The following is a 14,651-nucleotide window of genomic DNA, read 5'->3' as shown; positions in this document are numbered from 1 at the left end:
GGGCACAAACACCAATGTGGACGTGGATCGTTTTCATTCTAAAATGCTATTTTAATACTAAGACAGACATATCCAAGAGTTCACACTTAGCTGATGATTGTTAAAGTGTATTTGGCATGCTGTCCCGGGAGAGAGCCCTGAGCTCAAAATATCCTCGAGCCCGTGGCTCCCTCCCATTAGAAAGGCGAGAGGGGAGTTTGAGCTCAGGTAGGTTTCGAGAACTCCCCTGCTTGTCAGTGTGCTGAGAAGTGTCTCGCTAAGGGTTGTCTTAAGATGCTAATTTGGAATAGTCAATTGGCTAATGGTTTATGTCTTTAGATGGTGGGAGGAAACTGGGGAACCCGGGGGAAACCAACGCGAACACAGGGAGAACATGCAAACTCCACACAGAAACGCCAACCATCCAGGTGAGGGGACGAACCAGGCGCATTCTTGCTGCAAGGCAAGAGTGCTAACCTCTGGGCCGCCCTATCAGAAGAGGGGAGGATTAGGGATGGAAGAGGGGATTCTTCAAGACGAAGATAACTGGAGCGGAAAACTCAGATTATTTATAATGCGTCAGTATTCATCTGATTGGTGCAAAATACGAAGCTAATGCGGTGCCAGCCGTGTTTAATCATAAGCACGTGATGCTCTCAAAATAAGTTTATAACGTTTGCGACGGGGGCGGGGCGGAGGATTGCGATGCCAGCTCAGCATCGTGATGTCTATTGTCCAACGGCAATGGACGATGGCATCGTCGATCGACCCAACCCTAGAGGACAACATATATAAACCATAGGTGCATAAGTTCCTCCTCTGCCTCAAAATCATTTTAAAGTTGGGCGGATATATTTCGCTGAGCTAAAATCAAGACAATGCATGCGCAACGTCTAAAATTGAATGGCAAGTGTAAACACATTAATCGGATATGGCTCACAATTAAAAGAATTTGTAAACGGACAGGTGAAAAAATCCGATATAGGCAACAAATTGGAACTTGGCATCAAGACCTGACATTGTAAGTGTGACCAAAGTGTTTCTGCAGACTTTTTTTTTTTTTAGTCAAGTCTGATTTAAAAAAACGAAATAAATTCACTTTTACCATTAGAGGCTGACTATATTCACACACTGTTGCCACACAACTGTGTGTAAACCCCTAATAAAAGTAATTTATGGATAATAGGTTTACTTTAAAGGGGTGGTCCACTACGATATCATATTTTAAACTTTAGTTGATGTGTAATGTGGCTGTGCGAACAGAAACAACACCTCTGAATGTAAGGCGCTTAAAGTTCAATGCAAAGGGAGACATTAGCTTTTACAGAGTTAGCTTAGCAAAGCCTACAGCGAACGAAGTTTAGGGACTACAAACAAATACATCCGGGCTAATCATGTCATAAACCTCTCAGGCTTTCAGTGAAGGGGCGTGACCAGATATACTGTAATGTTACAGCAGAGATGCTTTCTGGTGACATGGAGCTGATCCGCAAATCACAGCACATTATGTTAGCTGACCAATCAGAGCCTCTTAAGGGCAGGCTTTCGGACAAACTGGGAAGTATAACAGTCGTTTTCATGTTAGCTGAGTAGCAGTATTTAATTAAAGTCAGATATATGAAAAAGTAACGTGATTTTCGACAAATGAAGCATGAGCACACATTGCTTTGTACCCCATAAACACAACCAAGCCTTAAAAATACAACCCCTTTAAATTTCTATTGCCTCTATATGTTTTTTTTTATTGCCTTTCAAAGTAATAATAGCCATTGACTTCCTTTTTATAAAACACCGAAGACCATAGTTTTATCCCTTCAAGTCCCTGAAACTCTAAAAAGTAAATGTTCTCTGTGTCTGTGAGATGCATTTAGATTCAGATTCAATTCAAGTGGAATGATTCAACATAATGTCATGACATTATATTATCTCAGATTTGATGTTTAATTTCCATCCCATTGGTTAAGGCTTTAAGTCATCTGAAGTTACTTTTTATGGCTAAAAATGATTTTCCAGAACGCCCCCGTGCTGGGAATCGAAAGGGCATTGTTAAATTGTCAGTCAGAAAAGACGACAATTACTGTAATTACCATCGCAGGAAGTTGCTATTTGATATTCAAGTGGAGTACTTAAATCTAGCGCGGTTACCTCGTCAAAATGGGGGGGAAGCAATGCACAAATATACAAAAAGGATTCATTCATAATAACAATCCCTTCTGAGATACACAGAGATAAAATAATCTCGTCATCTACCCTGACATGTTGTAAACAAAACACTCAACACTGAGATATTTCTTGCCTCACACACACACACACACAAATACAGGTTACATCACAGTGCCATTAATGCAGGACAGAAATAACACACAGCATTATTAGCCCTCCCCAATTTCTGAAGATTTTCTTCAACACATTTCTAAACATAATAATTTTAATAACTCATTTCTTTTATAACTGATATTCTTTCATAATAACTGATGACTGAACATAATATTTGACCAGATATTTTTCAAGATACTAGTATTTAGCTTAAATTGACATTAATGGCCGGGTTGGTACAGGTTGGTTCGGGTCACCTTTATCAGGCTTGCGTTTCCACTGCCGAAAGGGTACCAATGGTACATATTGGTGGGCCTGATGTACGACAGAAAGTTTCATTCGACGTCATTCTCGCTCAAGGAAATGGCTACTGTAAAGCTGTACAGGTCATTCACATATCATATGAGAAGCTCTTCTCACAAAACAGGTGCTTTATACACATAAATACTTGTGTATAAATGTTCATTACAAACTTTCTATGAGCATGATTTGATTATAACTGCAGGTCAATGCGAAATAGCCTACTGTAACATCTGTAATTATATAAAATAAATGAATATATAGGAACACATACAGCCTCTTACAGTTCCCAATATGTTACCAATTACAGAAAAAACTACACACAACATACATTTAGTTTTTATTTGGGTTCAAAAACAACACAAAATATAGCCCACAGTCAGTGCAAACCTCTCATCTGTAGCTTTAATCTTCATCAGCACATGTGACCACATGTGTTAGAGAGAAATTCGGTCATTCCAAGTTCATAATAGTCCAGAAGGTGATGATAATATTTAAACATGGCAGTTTGTTCATGTTTAGGTTGCTGAAAGAATTGCTCATTTGTTTTTTCCGGCTTCTCCTTTGTTTTTTCGCACTTCACTCATGCGTTTGTCCATTTCTGAAAGGATATCAGAAACGCTTCAATAATCACGCGCACATTATTATCATCAGCTCAAGAAGTTCCTTATTTCAAATATAGACATGCGCACGAGCTCTCCTGAGAAAATGAAACCGCTCGCACTTTTAGACAACCTCCTAAAACAAAAACAGGACACGGCAGATTTTGTTCTTCTTGGCTTTGTGGCTGTTTATCAAGATGACGACAAGGTTTGTTTGAGCTCGGGTCGACCATGGCTTGCTATTGTATGCATATAGTATTGCGATGTTTTGTGTTAGCTGTGTATTTAAAAATGTCGCTTTCTTTGTTTTCATTCTCCTAGCTTGTGTTCGTGCGAGTGACGCTTCTCTGTGATCCAATAGCGTTCAGCTGCACGTCTAGCTCCGCCTTTTGGTACCTTTTTTTGTGCTAGGTACCCTTTCAAAAGGGTCCCCAAAAAGTGGTATGATACAGTTTGCTTTTTGGTACCTTTCGACAGTAGAAACGGCAAAAAAACGTACCGTACCAGTTGGTGGAAACAGGCCAATAAAAAGTGTTAACTAGGTTATTTAGGTTAATTAGGCAAGTTATTGTATAACGATGGTTTGTTCTGTTGGTAATTGAAAAAATATATTGCTTAAGCGGGCTAATAATATTGACTTTAAAATGGTTTAAAAAAAATGTAAAACTGCTTTTATTCTAGCTGAAATAAAACATATTAGTCTTTCTCCAGAAGAAAAAATATTATAGGAAATACTGTGAAAATTTCTGTGCTGTTAAACATGATTTAGGAAATATTTGAAAAAGGGATCACAAGAGGGTGAATAATTTCGACTTCAACTTCATGTTTTCCTGCAGTAAAACGATTTCCATGTTAATTATACAGCTCAGAGATAAAACAGCCGAAGATATGGGAAGGTATTTAGTTTAAGAGCTCTGGTTATGTGACTGCAATGCGAGGCATGTGAAGAATTGCACCTTCATTTTGGCATGTGAAGAAATGTTAATGAGCTACTAAATTTGCATTCCCTGAAATAAATAGCAGCGGCTGTAAAGCGGCGCAGGAATAGTGTATGAGTTTTAGATTTAGAGACACTTGAATCTAAAACTCAGTCAGCAGATGTCCCCAAATGTGTCAGGCAGATGTAGTGAAATCAGTCCAATAATCATCCGTCACAATTTATTATGCAAATACTGCAGTGGCTCATTGAAATGGTGATTATTAGCCAGTGGGAGATGTAATGTGTGCATTTTGTAAATGTATTAAGGCAAGGATGGGCAAAAATACATTGAAATGTATTTTTAAAAAACATATCAAATACCTCGATTTTAAAGTGTATCAAAATAAACAAATAAATAAACTACAAAATAAAATACAGTATTGTTGTATTTTGAAAATACTACAAATAGGACTGGATGATTTAGCCTAAAATCTCAATCTCGATTAATTGAACATTTTAACTCGATTACGATTGATAAACGATTATTTTATTTATTTAATTTTTATTTTTTGACCCTCAAAGTTCACCTAACTCTAAGTTTTGTACAGAAAATATGCTCACATGTAATGTGCTCACAAAAATATGCAACAGCACGAAGTTTGACGCAGAAATATAAAGTAGCCTTAACAGAGCAGGGTCACATGACTTTATACACGGTAGGGAAAGTAATTGAAAAAAATTGACCTGGAAAAAATCGATTGATTGTAGGTTCTGAATGTTGATTTCGATTACTTTTCAATTGATCGCTCTAACTACAAAATAGTTTTACAAGGGAGCATGACATTTCTGCACAAACCTTGCATCGATAGGCCTATTGGATCAATCCCTTCACCATTAAACTGACTCAGTTAACACTAAAACGTTAACCCTTAAAACGTTTTAAAATGGTTTAGAATGAAAACCATCCTTTTCACCACTAAAAACGCACATCACATGACCATACACACACTCTGGTATGTGCTGCAGCGTATGCACATGTCTGAGCTCCAGACAGTCAGCGGGTGCTTAGAGCACACCTCCTCAGGTGAGAGCAGCGCACGTCAGGCAGTTAATCAATAATCTACTGCTGTAGTTGTTAAACGTGATATTCAATTCATCTTGTCTATATCTGATGACTCTTTTGTCTTTTGAATCTATTACTTGTTCTCAGGTAATGTTTTGGCTGAGCACAAAGATAACTTAATATATTAATTTATGTAACCACGTACACTGATTCTGCACATGTCTGATTGCTTGCCTTTATTTCCTACATTGTATAAACTTATTGTATGTTATACTTTTATAATGGCCATTATTATAAAACTGATATTCAGCAAAAGAGAGGGAATGTTTTGTATTTTTTCAATGAAATTCAAAGGAGGCAGTTGTGTTATAGGCTTCGTTTTGTTGTGAATAAGCAGCTACACAATGCCTCAACATTTTTGGTGTCTAAGTTGTTAATATCAAAATGAAAATAGGCAGTTCCTTATATCATGTTTTTATTTTATTGTTAAGATAGTGAAGCAACATAGCCAGGGTGATGCGAATGAGGTTATAAAGTCCACTGTTCCCTTTGAAGATTTACCTGACGTGTCCTCGGGAGTTTGTTTTCCATAATAAACTTGTGAAGTCTGAACTTACAAGGAAAGGATGCAAGACCGAACTTTGGACACGTAATATTGAGAAAAAGCGACAATCAGATGTCTGCAACCCCGTCTCTGTTTTCAGATGTCTCCGTTTTCCCCATCCACACTGACATGGAGCAGCAATGGTTTAAAACCAAAACGACCTCTTCAGCATTTCCAAACCGCTCCATTTTCGGGCCTCGAAAACTCCAGGGTAGTGTGGAGTGAAGGCGTAATCGTAGCAAACGTTATACGTTTTAAAACTAAAGCATATTAGTGTAAACGGGGCCTTAGTTAAGTAAACAATGTTCTGAATTCTCTGCCACTTCGTTCACTTATAGGGCAAAGTTGTGGCCTAATGGTTTGTGAGTTGGACTTGTAACCCAATGGTAACTTGTGTTTCTCTTTGAGTTATATATACTGGGGCGTCCTGGCCATAGGGAGCACTGGTGAGCACCAATCGTGAATCTGGCCTGATCAACCTCAACAACTCTCCTCCTCCCAACCCCACCGCCAAACCACTGTTATACAACAACTTGCCTAATTACTCTAACTTGTCTAAATAACCTAGTTACACCTTCAGATGGCACTTTAAACTGAATACTAGTATCTTGAAAAATATATAGTGAAATATTATGTTTTGCATTCATGGCAAAGATAAAATAAATCTGTTGTTAGAAATGACTTATTAAAACTATCATGTTTAAAAATGCGTCCAAAAAATCTTCTCGCCTTTAAAGGGGTAGTCCACAGTGTATTTTTAAAGCTTAGTTTTGCTTTAACGCTGGGTAAACAGTCCAGTCAGAGCAGCTGTTAGCAGCATTAGCTACCTGAATCAGACAGAAATGAAGAGCACACAGCTCACGCCTGCTCTCTAAAATAAAATCTGACAAGTGTCTTTCACATATATTTGGAATAAGCATGTGTAAGTAATATATCTTTTGCGAATTTGTTATTTGGCATATAGAATGCAGGGAAAGCGTCCACATAGTGAGAGCCGCATAGAGAGACACTGCACGTGCTGCTGAAGATTGTGTGTGTTTACAGCGGTTTGACTAATAAATATGAATTTGTAGCTAATTTGTCAGCATTTCCTGTTGTTTAAATCCTTGTTTATGTCCTCGCTACAACATACTGTTAACACTAGAAACTGTGCCTGTAGTTGATCATTTTATTCTTATTATTTATTTATTTATTTATCATTTTACAATATAACAAACAACACAATTGACAAAAAGAATATTAAGCATTAAGTAGCATCAGAGTATACAAATATAAATCAACAAATCCAGTTTATGTTACTTGATTGAAACGGGAATCAAATAACAGCATATGAATGGTCAGTGTGATAACAATGGGTATTATGTAGGCACAGGTCTAAGGGTTTATAAAGGGTTCATAAAAATATTTCAGGTTTCTAAAAATATATGTGTGTTTTGTTTTTAAGCTATATGATAAATATTCCATATGCAGTGTGTCATTTATAATATTTTTAAATAATTCAACTGTTGGAGGGAGTTCCTGTTTCCAGTTTAACAGAATACATTTCCTAGATACATAAGAAATTAGACTTACCCTTTTGAAGTCTGATACCTCATTCAAGTCCACCCCAAAAAGATATATTAAAGCAGTCTTGTGATATTTCTTTCCTAGGACTATCACAGAAAACTCATGTACAGAATCCCAAAACTCATTTAGTTTTTTACAGTTCCAAAAAATATGCATAATGGTGCCCCTATGTTTCTTACATCGGTTACATAAAGGCGAAGCATCGGGATATATCCTACTGAGGCGAACTGGGGTCAAATATATTCTTTGTATGAATTTGTAATATTGTTCAATTATTTTGTTTCTAGAAAATGAAAAAGAGACACATTTGCATACAACATCCCACTGATCATCATCAAAATTACAACCGAGGTCTTTTTTCCATACGTTTTTTTAATGAGATTAAAGAAGAATCAGCTTGGTCTCTTAAGATTGCATATACAGTTGAAGTCAGAATTATTAGTCCCCTATATTATTAGCTCCCCTGTTTATTTTTTTCTCCAATTTCTGTTTAACGGAGAGCAGATTATTTTCAACACATTTCTAATCATAATAGTTTTAATAACTCATTTCTAAAAGCTGATTTATTTAATCTTTTCCCTGATGACAGTAAATAATATTTTACTAGATATTTTTCAAGACACTTCTATACAGCTTAAAGTGACATTTAAAGGCTTAACTAGGTTAATTAGGTTAACTAGGCAGGTTAGGGTAATTAGGCAAGTTATTGTATAATGATGGTTTGTTCTGTAGACTATCGAAAAAACAATATAGCTTAAAGGGGCTAATAGTTTTGACCTTAAAATGGTTAAAAAAAACATTTAAACTGCTTTTATTCTAGCCGAAATAAAACAAATAAAACTTTCCGCAGAAGAAAAAATATTATAGGAAATACTGTGAATATTTTCTTGCTCTGTTAAACATCATTTGGGAAATATTAAAAAAAACAAAGGTGGGCTAATAATTCTGACTTCAACTGTATCTCAGATGTCTTTTCCTTCAACATTGAAGTATTCTCTAGAATGTTTTCTAATTTAGATAACTCCAATGAAATATGACCCTTTGCATGGAAATAATTTATCAGGTGTCTAAGTTGTAGGTACATGTAGAAATCTTTATTGTCAATATCAAATTCACTTTTTAATTCAGAAAAAGATTTAAGTGTGCCCTCTTTAAAAACATGTTTAAAAGAGACAACGCCTTGCTCTTTCCACTTAATAAATACTGTTCTTCCTATAGAGGATGGTAAATCTGGATTATAAGACAGAGGTGACAAGATAGAAATTTTTGAATGCAAGCTACAAAATCTTTTATTTTTTTGCCAGGTTTTTAGTATATTATAAATAACAAATGTCTTCACGCAGTTATTTACCCGCTTTATGTTATTGTAATGTAGGTTAATGATGTTAATGATACTAGATAAATGGCTTGTTTCTCAATATTAGTCCACTGTGCATTTTCCCGAGGGTCTACCCAGCGTATAATATTTTTTGTTTGTGCTGCCCAATAGTATAATTGAAAATCTGAGAGCCCTAAACCTCCATTAACTTTAGATTGTAGTTGATCAATTTTAACAAATAAAAACACTTGCAGGTTGTGGCTCACAATCCACAGCTTCGTCAGGTGAAGGAGTTTTTAGCCGAATCCAGCACTGAGCTGGGAGAGATTCTGGAAGATCTCCTTTGTCAAATGCTAGAGCTATATTTTTTATAATTCTCTGGAATAAAATTAAATTGTAAGCACTTCTCTCTTTGTGTCGTGTCCCTCGGAAGCCCAAATACAGAAACAGAAGAAGCTCTGTGGAAATAGCAGCGTTTGGATGGCGTTTTAGCTTTCACTGCTTTAACATTCGCTGCGCTGGGTGTGTGCGCGAGGTGAATGCACATAACTGGAAGCCCTTGTGATCTCATTAACCGGGTTGTATTTTTTTGTAGTCCCCAAATTCATTTGCTGTAGGCTTTGCTAAGCTAACTCTGTAAAAGCTGCATCTCAAATGGCACACTATACACTATGCATATTTTTATGAATACTGAGTATGTTTTCTATCCACCTCATAGGTAAAAGGACATCTGGATTATATGCGTCAGATGGACACCATCCTCGTAGCAGTGGGGGTTCCTACTAGGGAAGAAACTGGAGCAATGAGTGGCAAACTACAGCTGGTACATTTATCTCAGGAAAAAGCAGACGCTCCAGAATCAGCCGGTCAGAGCGGAGGTAAAATAACACCATCTCTAAACATCAGGGATATCTCAGACACTACAGATGTAAATGCTGATGAAAACCAAAAGCAGAGTGAAGTGCGGTACGAGAGGCAGGACTCTGAGAATGGCTGGGATATCCCTGATATATCGGATTTACTGGACTCCATTAGTGAATCTGATGGCGTCCTTGAAGCCTCTGGAGGGAATACACATTCTCCTTGTGATCCTGGAGGCAAGGATCATGTCGAATTATCTCAGGATCAGAAGCAAACAGGCAGAGAAGATGAAAGTGATGCAGACTTTGAGCATAAGTCTTGGGACTGGGATGACACACACTGGACTACTGAATGCACAAACACAAGCCACATTCAAGCACAAGACCATTTAGGCAATGGTAAACCAGCTATTTCTGAGCCAAGATAAAAAAAAACCCGAAAACATCATGACTGAAGTTAGATAAGCATTATTTGCAGTGTAGACGTAATGTAAACTACTGTAAAACAGAATGTGGATCTGGATGGTGAATTATTTCAGAGAAACTTCTGAGAGTTGAAATTGCTGCTATTAAGGGTATGGTTGGGCATAGATTTGTGCCAGAAGCAAATAAACAGAGTTTGTGTGTTGCAAATTAAGACATTTAGCAGTAAAAGGTACACTGCAAAAACTTTTTTTTGGTCTTGTTTTTAGTCTAAATATTTAAAAACTCTTAAATTAAGTGTTTTTCCTTAAAACACCAAAATAATTGATTATAATTGTATGATTATTAAAAAAGATAAATAAACAAGATTATTTTGCTTGTTTTAAGAAAAAGTCACCTAATTTTGGCTGATTATTCCTTAAAACAAGACAATATTTTTTGCTTGTCTATAGAAAATATTCTTGATTTTTTGATATTTGAACAAGAAACAAGACAATAAACTGAAGATAAGCATTATTTGTAGTGTTGACTTAATGTAAACTAAAACATCATGACTTATTTCCATAATTCATTCACAGAATGTGGATCTGGATGGTGAATTATTTTAGAGAAACTTCTGATAGTTGAATTTGCTGCTATTAGGGTATGGTTGGGTGTAGGGTTATCTTGACACCACCATCTTGACACCACCCAAACATGGCTTGGAATTTGAAATTTACAAATGGTGTACACTGCAAAAAAAAATGCCTTTTTTGTCTTGTTTCTAGTCCAAATATGTAAAAAAAATGTAAATAAAGACGCATTTTCTAGATGAGTGAAACATATCACTCTGTTTTAAGTAATAATAAATCAAAATTAGGTGAGTTTTTCTATCAAAAGAGCAAAATAATCTGCCAGTGGGGTAAACAACTTAATCTTATGTCAAAAGAAAAACAATTTCATTTTGCTTCCCCCATAGGCAGATTATTATGCTTGTTTTAGGGAATGGGGTTTGGCATATTACTTCTGAAAACAAGACAATATTATTTGCTTGTCTAGAAAATGCCCTTGATTTAAGATATATGTATATATATATATTTAATTTGATCTAGAAACAAGACAGAAAGTTCAAGAAAGATTTATTTGCAGTGTAGTCTTGATGAAAACTAAAACATCATGACTTGTTTCCATATTTCACTCACAGAATGTAAAACTTCTGAGAGTTGAATTTGCTGCTATTAAGGGTATGGTTGGGTCTATGGTTGTGTCAGATTCAAATAAATAAAGAGATTAAGTATTGGAAATAAAGACATTTAGCAGAAGAAGGTTAATAATCTCGTACACTGCAAAACATGATTTTCTTGCTCGAATTTTGTGTCTTGTTTCTAGTCCAAATATCTAAAACTTTTTTAAATTAAGTGGGTTTTCCTTAAAAATAATCTGCCAAATGGGGGAAGCGAAATGATCTTGTGTCAAAAGGAGAAACAAGATTTTTTTGCTTCCCCCATTGGCAGGTTATTCTACATGTTTAAGGAAAAAGTCACTGTCGCGGGGGTGATTTGTGTGTTGCGGATGAAATTGAAGAGGAATGGGGGGGTGGGGTGGGGGTGTCCTTCCATTGGCCCCACCAAACAAACAACACGCCAAAACAACAACAACAGCAGCAGCAGCAGCTCTCTTTCCGTTGCCGCTTCCTATTTAAAGGGCTCTGCAACAAGCGTTATTGGCAGAGAGAGAAGTCGTCATCACACGGTTGATTTAGATTGACAGTCCTGTCAGCCAATAGTGCTTCGAAGTAGGCGGTACCTGTAAAAATTATCGAGAGAGACGGATAGAGACAGAAAGAACATACACGCAAAACTGTGCGGTTCATAACACCCATCATAGTCTCCCAATCATCCCATCCATCGAATTGGCTATATCACTGTCTCTCCACTCCATCTATAGCTGGTGTGGGGTGAGCGCATTGGCCCCGTTGTCCTGTGGCTGCCGTCGCATCATCCAAGTGGATGCTGCACAATGGTGGTGGTGTGGAGAGACCCTCTCCCCACATAATTTTGTGAAGCGCTTTGGGTGTATGGCCATACATGATAAACAGGCTATAGAAATACACACATTACATTACACTTTTATAAATGACCAGTGTGCAACGTCAATCAGCATAACGAGCTGTTTTTAACACTTAAAAATGAATGGAAGTGATTGAGACCAGAAGTCTCGTGCCAAAAAGGTTCTAATGGCTGCACCCGCTCGGACGTCAAGAACATGGGCGTTGGTAGACCTATTTTAAGGGGGCTGTATATTTCTACTCAGCCCCCCTAAAACTTTCACCAACCCCACAAGTCCCCCACCACCACATTGATACTCACTCTACAACCCCCCACTCCCCACTGGGGGCTCAGCTCTAAATGAAAATCCTAGAATCACCCTAGTTAAGAATAAGATCAATAGGACATGTGTTCATGTTTTGTGCTTGGCTGTACCTTTGGCATATTACCCCGGATACACCTGTGCTTAGTTTCAAACAGTAAAAAGTTGGATATTTTAGTTTTATGTGCACAAAAGTATTCTCGTAGATTGATAATATTCCAATTGAACCATTGAAGGCATATGGTCTGTTTTTAGGATGTTTTTGGTACCTTTCTGAACAAGTCAGTAACCTATGGCAGTATATGGAGAATGAGGGAGCTCTCAGGTTTTACCTAAAATATCTTTATTTGTATTCTGAGGATAAATGAAGGTCTCAGAGGGTTGGAATGAGCTGAGTGTGAAATTAAATGTTTGCGTGAACTAACCCCTTAAAGTTATTACTGGATATCATCTAATTTAGACTGAATAGCACAGCAAAACGCAAACTGCTGTGTGAACACTGTCAGTATTTTTGTGTGTACCATTTGCCCCCTTTCATTAGAAGCGGCTTGTTGTTAAATGAAGATGTGAATTACAGCTCCACAGACAACCCACTTGACATTGTGTGAGGTATTAGTGCGATTTCTTTCCCTCTCGTCTGCTTTATCCATCTGTTGTTTTGGTTGTTATGGTAATGAATGGGATGCGTGTTGAATCTGTTCTAGATGTACAATCTCCGTGATCTGCCTTAAGGAGCGATGCAGCCTTCCAGTTTGGCCATTATTATCCCATTAACACTTATCCCACAGATTTTAACACATTTTTTTCATAATCAAATAATACAGGGTTCCCACTCTTAACCAGATGTCAAATTCCATGACTTTAACCCTCACTTTCAATGACTAAAATGCTGAATCTCCATGATTCTGCTCAAAATTAAGCGTTAAATTACATTATTATTATATTTTAATTGCTTCTATCCTTTGGCCATCAAGAAAACTGTTCAAATTCCTTCCACACCATCTGCATGGTTTTATATTACGATTATATTTCAATTGTTCCATTAGATTTAGATTTTAATCATTTATTTTCATCATTTAGAGCAGTGTTTCTCAACCATGTCCCTGGAGGACCACCAACACTGCATGTTTTGGATGTCTCCTTTGTCTGTCACACCCATTACAGGTCTTTCAGTCTCTGCTAATGAGCTGATGATCTGAATTAGGTGTGTTTGGTTAAGGAGATATGTGGTTGAGAAACACTGATTTAGAGTCATGTCAAATATGGTGCAGTAGGCCTTTATATGGTTAAAAGGTAAATGCTTTCTCTCTTTGTTTCTCTCAGCATTCCCTTTATATGAATGAAAGAGACCAATGGTTCCTGAGGTCAAAAAAGTCATTAAGAACTAAGATGTGTAACTTTGTGTTTATTTTCACAGCAAAATAACTCAAGAAACCCTGCAAATATTCATGTAAATTTGCTGCCAAATCAATATATTTACAGGCCTTTCACATATCATGTCTAATAGCACAAGGTGCATCGTAGGGCTGGGCGATATTGCAAAAAAGATCACAGTATCATGTTTTATATTATTCGGTATCGATAATTATTGAATATTTTTTTACAAAATATTTAGGAATATTAGGACTTTTTATTTTAATTTACCAATATTACTAAGGCAGATAGTTTCAACAGTCAAAAACCAAAATATTTAAACTAAATATCTGATCTCTTCATAATAAAATAAACATAAGTGTTAAAGAGACTCTTAAACTTGATAAATAAAATGTTCAGAGTGTGTGCAATGGTCAAGGTAGATCAACATCTGTAAGGTGTCAATAATAATGATAGAGTAAACCTCAAACTCTGTAAACAAAACAAATTATGATAATCAAATCTGAGCTTTCAAGTAAAGGAACCAGCTATTATTATTCAAATACATACTGCAGCATTACAAATTGTGAAGCTGGATGACCATATTACCCCTAAGCCAGGGATGTCAAACTCAATTGCTGGAGGCCCACAGCCCTGCACAGTTTAGTTCCAACTTTAGGTAAACACAGCTGATCAAACTAATTAAGTCTTTGAGTCTTGTTTGAAACCTATACAGGTAAGTATGTTGAAGCAGGGCTGGAACTAAATTGTGCAGGGCTGCGGCTCTCTAGGAATTGAGTTTGACATCTCTGCCCTAAGCTATAAATTCTTTCAGATAGGGAGCTAGTGGCTGGGATGCACAAGAAAAGAAACCAAAAAGCTAATCTGGCGACATCCTTACATCTTTTTTATTTACAATCTCCTCACTGCTGCTATACGGCACTCCTTTTCGCATGTGTTGGTATTCTGACCTGAAGTGACAAGCGCGAGCGCGTAGAT

The 14,651-nt window shown here is 36.8% G+C and overlaps 1 protein-coding gene across 1 annotated transcript in view; it reads left to right on the top strand.

Annotated features, from left to right (window-relative positions):
• Positions 1-10,160, top strand: part of tmco4 (transmembrane and coiled-coil domains 4) — a 38,122-nt gene extending 27,962 nt beyond the window's left edge. Inside the window, 1 exon segment of the mRNA XM_056449796.1 lies at positions 9,386-10,160. Coding sequence (XP_056305771.1) covers positions 9,386-9,955 — 570 coding nt within the window. The 3' untranslated portion in view covers positions 9,956-10,160.
• Positions 10,161-14,651: the final 4,491 nt, after the last annotated feature.

This window comes from Danio aesculapii, chromosome 23, assembly GCF_903798145.1.
Source record: "Danio aesculapii chromosome 23, fDanAes4.1, whole genome shotgun sequence".
Taxonomy (NCBI): Eukaryota; Metazoa; Chordata; class Actinopteri; order Cypriniformes; family Danionidae; genus Danio; species Danio aesculapii.
The sequence above is the reverse complement of the archived record's forward strand: the minus strand, read 5'-3'. Positions and strand labels throughout refer to the sequence as shown.